At 54.1% G+C, this 9,648-nt stretch overlaps 1 protein-coding gene across 1 annotated transcript; it reads right to left on the reverse strand.

Moving 5' to 3' along the window:
• Positions 1-5,318: 5,318 nt before the first annotated feature.
• On the reverse strand, positions 5,319-9,382 carry AQP2 (aquaporin 2). Its single transcript, XM_033083247.1, is given in 5 exon segments — positions 5,319-5,534; positions 6,333-6,413; positions 7,076-7,240; positions 9,016-9,090; positions 9,092-9,382. Coding segments are annotated over 5 exon segments (828 nt in total).
• Positions 9,383-9,648: the final 266 nt, after the last annotated feature.

Below are 9,648 nucleotides of genomic sequence, written 5' to 3' on the forward strand. Positions count from 1 at the left end.
CAAGGCCCATTTTGCAGGAATCCTTAGGGGCTGTTTGTTGTGTCCTCGGGATTCAGAGCTGGGGCAGTGCTGTTTTCCCTCGGGAAAGGTGTTTGCTGTGGAAATATCTTCCCCTGTGCAGGTTTACAGAAGAACACCCGCAATAAATTGAAAGGATGAGGGGAGGGAGATGTCCCTGGGAAGGTGATTTCCCCCTGCCCTTGGCACTGCCATCCTACCTGGGCTGGAGGAGTTCATCTGTACCAAGGCAGAGGGCCCTGAAATCACAACCAGGCTCTGAATCACCTGAAAAACACCATCAAAAAATTAATGATCTCATTGCAGGAATCTGGAAGCTCCTAAAAAACATTCTGGGGGTGCTGGGGGGTGAGAGCTGGACAGAACCCAGAGACCCCCAAGCCTGGGTTCTGCCTCTGTGCCCGGTGAGACCCCACCTGCAGAGCTGCTCCTGCCCTGGGAGCTGCTGGAGAGAGGCCAGAGGAGGCTCCAGGATGGGCAGAGGATGGAGCAGCTCTGCTGGGAGAGCTGGGATTGTTCAGCCTGGAGAGAAGGCTCTGGGGTGAGCTCAGTGTGGCCTTTCAGTGCCTGAAGGGACCTTGTGGCTCTGCACAACTCCTGAAGGAAGGATGAAAAGAAACTATTTCTAAGGGCCTGGAGTGCCAGGACAAGGGGGAACAGCTTCCCATTGCAGAGGGCAGGGTTAGGTGGGATGTTTGGAACAAATTTCTCCCTGTGAGGGTGGGGAGGCTCTGGAATGGAATTCCCTGAGAATGCCCCTGGATCCCTGGAAGTGTCCCAGGCCAGGCTGGACAGGGCTTGGAGCAGCCTGGGACAGTGGGAGGTGTCCCTGCCATGGCAGGGGTGGCACTGGATGAGCTTTAAGGTCAAGCCCTCCCATTTTTCTATGAAAAGCCAGATTTTCACACAAGCCCCTGGTTCCAAGTGCCCAAGGTCTCACAGCAGAACACTGGGGACAATACCTGGACAGCTGGGGAATGGGAAAATCCATTTTCCCCCCTGTTCTTCTTCTGAAACTCAGAGCAAATGCACCAAGGAATTTCTCAGCTTTAAAAATATTCACTGGGGAGTTAAATAGACCCATGCTGGGAACATCCCTTGTGCCATCAGATCCAGAGCTGAAGATTCTTGCACTGAGTGGTGTCTGGAAATGTGGGATTTTTCTTTTGTTCTTTGGATTCCTGGGAAGTTTGGATAGAAATTGAAGCAGAACCTCCATTCTCTCCAGCAGAGCTCTTGGAATAGAAGAATTTTGGGATGTTAGGCTTCCCCCTGGAGCACCAGCACCTTCTGGGGTGGTCTGTGGTCATTTCCTACACCTGGCCCTGCCTCCTCCTCAGGGAAAACACGCTTGGGAAATATTTCTCCATCCACAATAAGATCCACAACAATAATGGTGGAAAATAATGTACCTGATCCCAGGTAGGCCATGGCACTGCAGGAAGTGACTGCTGGAGGCTCACACAGCCTCTGGGATTGGGACTGGGAGAATTTTGAAAGGCCAGGCCAAGAAATCCCAAGCAGAGAGCTCAGCCCTGTCAGCCCCAGGTGAGCCTGGGCTTTGCCCTGTCCTGCCTGCCCCACAGCTGTGACCAGGGGCTGAAGGGCTTTGTCCTGTGCTGGTGCAGGTGAGTTTGGGCTTCTCCAGGCCAGGACTTTATTTCCATGTTCTCCCAGTTGTTTCCCCATTTCCCAGGTGATGCAGAAACCCTGCAGGCACTGGGATCAAGGTCGGTGCTCCCAGGTTCTCCCAGATTCCTTGAGCAGGGGTTTGGATGCTCTCAGGTCCCTGCAGCAGGTGAGGGATCAGTGGGTGGGTGTGGCAATGCTCCTTCCTGGAGTTGGAGTGGGGAAAGGAGGGAATTCCTTGGGATTAAATAAAGTTGTATCAGAATTTGGGGGAGCAGGAGCAGGGCCCCTGTGCTGGGCTCTGCTGAGGCCCCTCCAGTCCTGGGGTCCCTTTGGGGCTCTGCTGCCCTCGAGGGGCTGGAGCGTGTCCAGGGGTGGGAATGGAGCAGGGAAGGGGCTGGAGAAGTCCTGAGGGAGCTGGAAAGGGGCTCAGAAGGAGAAAAGGAGGCTCAGGGGGTGTGGTCAGTGGTGTCTCTGGAGCCTGAGCCCACCACCTGGGTTGTTTTAGAGTCTCTGTGTCCCAGCCCGAGCACTGGAGAAAGAGTCAGGAGACTCTTCTGTTGTTTCCAGAGTGGTTTATTTTATCTAATCTAAAAGTTCTTTCCCTGCCCAGCCACACTCAGCCCAGGCACACTGCCTGCCCCTGGGGTGGCATTATCTTTTTATACTCCAAACCACATAAACATTATTTACAATTATCTTCCAGTATCTATCACTTATATTGTACAGTCTGGTTCTACTCTAAACCGATCTAAAAGTGCCACCATCACCCAAAAGACAGATGCTAGGCAGAAGGAGAAAGAAGGACAGAACACACCCAAGTTCCTCCATCTTGACCCCAGATCCTTATTATAAACAATTTTAAAAACTTATTTTTCACCTTATAATAATCTAACTTACACTCTACTTATTTTTTGTGGCTTGTAACTCTTCATGTAAGGGTGGTAAATTTTCCCAGGGAGAGAAGTCGAAGGCACAGGGCTCCTGAGCACTGTACCCAGGTTCCTGAGCCCCCTGCCTGGGTCTGGAGCCATCCAGTGCACCCAGAGGGATGTCCTGGGTTCCCACAGGGGACCTTGTGGCTCTGAGGGGACAGCCCCAGGTCGGGCTCTGCTCCAGGGAACAGGGACAGGAGGAGAGGGAACGGCCCCAGGCTGGGCAGGGGAGGTTTGGTTTGATATTGGGGGAAATCTCCTCAAAGGGTTTCCCAGAGCAGCCCAGCTGCTCAGGGCAGGGGCAGGGTCCCATCAGAGCTGTGACCCCTGGGGACAGGGTCAGGGGTGGCAGTGCTGGGGAAACCTTGGACTGGAGGGTCTCCAAAGCATTTTCCAACCTGAACAATTGCAGACTCCAGGAACACGGCAGCCCAGCAGCAAGGTGGGAGAAGGGGAAAACCTCGTGGCCTTGGGGGTGGGAGGACAAGGGAATGCTTCAAATCCTGCCTCAAATCGTTCCCTTGGCATCTGACACCCCAAGAGTTGCCAGTTTAGGGAGGATTCTGCTCAGTCCTTGGCAGCTCTGGGTTCCTGATCCTGCCCTCCAATTCCAGCTCCCCTGGTGCAATCTGGAATGTCGGTGAGGTTTCCTGACAGGGCAGGTTTGGGAAGGTGAATTTGTATTCCTGGGAAGATTGGGGCTGCTTCAGCCTCCTGGCTGGGAGGTGACTGTAAAGGACTTTATTGTTTACCACAGATGTGTCAGTGTTTCCCATAAATGTGTCAGTATTTGATCCCTGTGTCTGAATTCAGGGAGTAAAAGGGAATGTAAAGCAGTTCATGTGAAAGAGAAGAGCCATTATCAGACATTAAACCTCAGGTTCAGGCCCTGTGAGACTTAAACAGTGTCAGGGTAAATAATAAATGAAATGCATTGATCTGGAGAAGAGCCATTGAACACATCAACATTCATTTAAATAAATAACTGGATTCAGCTGTGGCTTTTTCTACAGCAGAAATTGCCCAGGGTGACTTCTGGAAAAGTCTGCTGGGATTTTCCTTTAAAAAGCATCAAAAACCCCATACGACTTCTAAAAGTGAGCATTTGATAACAGAAATACAATTTGACACTGGGTTTGATTTAAAACATGATTTTATTGCCATTGCTGAGAAGAGAGGGAATTTTTGAGAAGCCTCTTCTGAGCTGAAATTCAAATTCACCATCGAGGAGCAAAGGGAAGCAGAGTCCCTGTTTTTGGGGGATCAAACCAGGGCTGGGAGTGCTGCCAGATCAGAGCTGGGCTCCCTCCTTGTCCCTCCAGCAACAGCCAGCCCAAGAGCTGAGGAAGAGCGTGGGGAGAAAGGCAAGGATGGATGTGATGGGAGCAGGGGATGGGGCCTGGGGAGCAGAGAGAAGAGCATCCCTTGGTGGGGGGGGGGAGGGAAATGTTCCAGAATGATCCACAAATCATCCCCTATGATTGGGAATTGGGCCCAATCTCATTGAATATTCCCATTAAAAGCCTTTTAGAGAAATCCTGGTGGGGCAATGCTGGAGACACTGCTGGGATTCACTCTGGGAATGGAGAACCTGGGGCAGTGCAAGTGGAATTTAGCCATTAAATCAATGGCTGAAAGAGCAAAGTTCACCCAAAGACCAACCCAAATTCCTTGGCCAGGCTGAGGACCATGACCAGGTCCTGACAGGGAAGGGGTGGGAGGGGTTCGGAGGGTCTGGATGCAGCCATGAGAAAGGGATGTGGGAAGGAAGTGATGGAGATGAGAAGGAATTCCTGGCTGTGAAGTTGGGGAGGCCCTGGAATGGATCTCCTGGGGAAGCTGTGGCTGCCTCATCCCTGGAAGTGTCCAAGGCCAGGCTGGACAGGGCTTGGAGCAGCCTGGGACAGTGGGAGGTGTCCCTGCCATGGCAGGGGTGGAACTGGGTGGGGTTTGAGGTTCCTTCCCATCCAACCCTTCCATGATTCTGATTCTTCACACCTGAAACACGCTGGGTGTGAAATCTTCCCTCTGTGTGTTCAGGTGATCTGAGTGTCCGAGGGGAACAGGAAAGAAAGGAAAGAAAGGAGAAGCAGGGAGAGAGGAAGGACAACCCTGGCCCAATAATGAGGTGGGTATGAGGCTGGGCTTGTTTCACAGGAGAGAGAATTTTCCAGTGCTCCCCAGTGGGGCCTGCAGGGATCACGGCCACGCTTCCAGCCCCATCTTCCCTGGAAAGCCCCTGTGGGAGCACCTCTGTGTCCCTCCGTGTGGGAAGGGCCCTTTGGTCCCTTTGACAGCAGAACCTGTCGTGTGTGATGCTCAGAGAGTGCTCCTGCTCCTGTGTGAGCCAAGAACCGAGCGGGGACGGAGAGCAGAGTGCAGCAGCATGAGGCATGGGGTGGCAACCTCCACACCCAGGGTAATGAACACTCTGCGGCTCCTCGGAGGGAACAGCCCCAGCCAAGCTCCCTGTCCTGCCAGGGGACGTGAAGAGGGAATCCTGGGGCCATCCCTTGTTCCTGTGGGGTTGGGGTTTACTGGCTCTCCCCCAGGTCAGGCCCCCGGGCACGGGGAGAGCTGGGGGCAGGAGGTGAGTGGGACCAGCACAGCATCTCCCCGGGAGAGGAGCGAGCGTCAGCACCCTGGGAGAAACCCAGGGACACAGGGGAGAGGTGAGGCGCTCCTCTGGACCACGCCAGAGGTTTGCAGCTCCTCTCTGGGCCCAGGGAGAGGTTTCTACACCTTCTCAGACATGCCCCTGGGCAGGGTCTGGGGGGAGTGCAGCTCCACGGACTGGCGCCGCCGGGCCTCGCGCTCGGCCCAGTCGGGCTCGGGCTCGCAGCCCTTGAGGATGGCCAAGCGCTCCGACAGCGACTTGGCCTGCGGGAACAGCACGTAGTTGTAGAGGATGGAAGCTGCTGCTGCCCCGATCAAGGGGCCCACCCAGAACACCTGGAGAGAGAGGAGAGGAGAGTGGGGTGAGCAAAACCCAGCCTGGTTTGGGAGGGTGGGGAGGAACTGGGATCCAGCACCTGGACATTCCCAGCCATCCTCTTCCACCATTCCCCCTCTGCTCAGACTCTGCATTAATGACAGGCCCATTGTGAACGTGCTGAGTGATGTGGCATCATCTGCAGGAGCATTTTCCTACCCACTCATGGATTGCTGTGGGAGGAGGAGGAGGCACTGGCCAGGGCCAAACGCCTTGGAACACATCAGGAGCCACCACAGCTCTGCCTCCAGCTGGGCTCTTTGCAGATGACAACAATAAAATCATGGAATCTCCTGAGCTGGAAAGGACCCACGAGGATCTTCGAAATCCAGCTCAAGACAACATCACCAATCCCACCCTGTGTCTGAGAGCATTGCCAAAACGCTCCTGGAGCTCTGGCACGCTCAGAGCCTCAGCCATTCCCTGGGGAGCCAGGGAATGTTCCCAAAGGTGTACATAGATCCAGGAACAGGAAAGTTCCCCTGCTGGCAACAGCTCCAAGCTCCATTGGTTTTGTTCCCTGTGCTAAGTCATGTCAACAGACCTCACACCCTGATCCTGTTGCAATGCTCCCAGTTTGGAGTTTGGAAAAGCCAGTTAAGCACCCAGCAGCCCCACCTCCCACTCCTAATCTCTCCATCTCTCCTCCAGCTGGGAGCTGGCATGGAAATGCTGGCAATTTGTCTGGCTTGGTGAGTTTGAAGGAATATTGGCAGTTTGGGGGCCTCATCCAACCCAGCCCCAGATTAAGTTCTCACCCAGTGGTCGGTGAAGTCTCCGACGACAACGGCGGGCGCGAAGGACCTGGCGGGGTTCATGGAGCAGCCGGTGTAACGGATCTGCCGGGAACACCACGGTCAGCATTCAGCCCTTTTACCACTTTTTTAAAATGTTGGGGTGTCATTAGGGTGATTCATCCCCTGAGCTGCTGCTTCACCCTGCAGCATTCCTGTTCCAGGAAAAGGGATTCCAGGAGCCGCCACCACCTGAGTCAACACCGTGAGGTGTCTGAGCTCGTGTGTGCCCAGCGTGGTGTTGCTGTGCTGCAGCCCAAGCTCCCAGCCCTGCAGAAAATTCCCTCTCCTGCCTCTGAGGACAAGAGAGGAACGTTCCCATAGCACAGGGGCTCGTGGAATGCTGAGGATGGAAGGTGTGCTGTGACCACTGGGTGTGGGGGCTGCTTGGGACTGTCACCCACCCAGGGGGGATTTCTCTGTGTGTCCATCCCAGACACTTCCCAGAGCCCCAGCTGCCAGGAGAGATCCCATGGATCCCTGGAACTCCATGTGGCACTCAAGCAGAGGCAGAGTCCAGAAAAGCAAGTTTTTCATGCCAAATAAAAGCTGAGCTCAGGCCACAGCTCTCCCATGGCTTTGATGGGACTCTAATGAAAAATCACAGGTTACAAACCCCCACAAAACTTGGAGATTCAGCCAAACCAACTTTGGGCAAAAACGAAGAAAGAACCCCCAAAGTGCCCAGGTTTGGCTCATCCACTCACCCCGAGGAGGTGCCCCACGGCCACGGAGAGGCCGATGGAGAGGGCAGGGGAGCCCAGGTTGTCCTCCCGGCGCTCGTCTGTGGAAGCAAAGACACACAGCACCAGCTGGAAGGTGAGGAACAGCTCCACCGTCACCGCCTGCCCTGTCGTGGTCTCATTGTGCAGCTAGAATGGGGGGAAAAACATGTTCCAGAGCTGAGTTCTGTGAGTGGATGGGAAATATGGGGGATGAATCCAAAATCGGGGGAGCCAAAGGAAATGGGAGATTTTTGGCGTCAGTAAGAAAAAATTTTCCAGGTGGAAGAAGTGGCTCAATGGGAAATGCTTGATTGATGTCTCAGGAAATTTTACTGGCATTTTTTGGGTATTTTTCCATTTCTTTTCTTTTCCTCATACTCAAAATTCCTTTTGGAAAAGTTTACAAATTTTGAAGACATTGAAAAGAAATGGCATGAAAAAAGAAAAAAAATCCCTTTCCCTGTTTTTTTTGATTCAGAGAATTTCAGGTCTGATCTAGAGCTGTTCCTGGCTGCACCCCCTCTCCTCCAACTCAGTCCCTTCTTTCCCTGTGTCCCCCCAAATCCAATCCCATTGCTGGGTGATCCCAGCAACTCCTGATTGCCCTCCTGCCCGGCTCCTGAGCCAGATCTTCCTCCTTCTCCTCCCCCATATTCCCATCCCTTTTTATGCACAGGGATAATCTGTGCAGGCAGCCACATGATGAACAGCCCACAGGGGAAAAATCCTTCTTGAAATCCCCAGTTCCCACTTTGAGGTGGTTTAAGCTGTAAAACCAACCCAGCTGGAGCAGTCTGAGTCTCCCTTAAACCTCCTGCTTTTATTACCCTCAGTCATTACCAGCCTAAATGCCCTTGTTCAGATTAAACCACAATCCCTCTTTTTAACCCTCTTAATCACTCTGGCAGTGTGGCTGAGTCCTGGCAGTGCCTCCCTGCTGTGGGAAAGGTGATTTCCATGTGCTGCTTCCCTGCTGCTCTCCTGCTCTGCTGGGGCTGGGTGATGCTGATCCCAGCAGGTGCCTGGGATGGTGGGCACGGGGAGGGGACACTGAATCCCTGGCTTTCAATTCCTTTTTCCCCTCCTGTTGCTATGTGCAGCAGTGGGGAAGGGGTGTTGGAGGCTGGGATACCATTGGGGAATCCCCTCTGGCTTCCTAAGCTTCCCTGGCTTTTTATTTTTTCCCTGTCTAACCTGCCTGAGATCCTTGTGAAGCTTTAGGGAATCCATGTGTTGGGTTTTGGGGTGAATCTAATGAAAATCTGGGATTTAGACCCAAATCTCTCCCCAGCACTTCACAACCTGGAAATTGTGGCTTTGCCCAAGCAGAGCCAGGAAAAGGCTGCATGTACCCCCCACCAGAGGGGAATTGGGATGAGCCTGGGACAAGAGGAATGCAGAGCTGCTATTACACCCCTGGGACCCCCAGAATCTCAGTCCAGCCCTGCAGAGCCCCGGGGAATAATGAGATGGTTGTGACTCCAGGGGAGGTGTCTGTGGCCAGCTGGATCCTTTTAGGGCTTTAGCCCTAAAAACAGGGGACATTTTTGGCACCAATATGAAAAGAGGAAAGATTTCCCAGGTGGGAGAAGTGGCTCAATGGGAAATACTTGATTGACCTCAGGGAAATTTTAGCCCTGAAGGGATTTCCTAAATCCTAAATTTCCTAAATCCCCTAAAAGGGATTTCCTAAAAAGGAAATTTTAGCCCTAAAACCAGAGGAGGAAGCCAAGTCCTGCCTTCATCCCTGCTCCTGGCAGGACCCTTGGAGCAGCAGGATCCTGGTGCTGGGCTGTGACATTCAGATGCCTCCTCGCTGGCCCCAGAGGGTCTTTGCTGGCCACAAGCCCCTTCATCCCACCCCCCACAGACCCTGGCCAGTGTCCCCACCATCCCCCAAGCCCCCTGTGCTGAATCCTCACCTTGTTGAGGGCCAGCCCCTCGCGGCTGTCGGCCGGGGTGATCTGGTGCAGGATGGCAGCGCCCACCACCCCCCCCCAGCAGCTGGGCCACCACGTAGAACAGGGCTCGGAGCAGGGAGAGCTGCGAGCCCAGCAGGCAGCCCAGGGTCACGGCAGGGTTGATGTGGGCGCCGCTGACGTGGCCCAGGGCCTGCACCAGGGTCCCGATGGCCAGCCCGAAGGCCAGCGCGATCTGCAGCGTGCTCGGGGCTGGTGCTGACGGCCAGTTCAGGGCAGAGCCCAGCCCGAAGAGCACGAAGACCAAAGTGGCCAAGAACTCGGCCAGGACAGCCCTGCTGAAGGCGATGGAGCGCAGCTCCCACATCATGGTGTCTTCCAGAACGATCCCCCCGCGGTGTCCTCACTCTGCTGTGTCCCCAAGGGTGACTTGCGACATCCCTTATATATCTGGAGGGGCGGCCACAGAATCTGAAGGTGATGGGATCGTGGTCCCAGGAAATCTGATGCTTTTTTCCTTCTGTGTTCCAGCTGAGTGAACATCAGATCCTGTCCCTTCTATTAAAGCTGGGGAATGCAGCGTGGTATAAGTGCATGACATATTGTTGGCTTTTCACAGCTATTGAGATAAATGCT

Source organism: Catharus ustulatus, chromosome 31, assembly GCF_009819885.2.
Source record: "Catharus ustulatus isolate bCatUst1 chromosome 31, bCatUst1.pri.v2, whole genome shotgun sequence".
In the NCBI taxonomy this organism is placed as follows: Eukaryota; Metazoa; Chordata; class Aves; order Passeriformes; family Turdidae; genus Catharus; species Catharus ustulatus.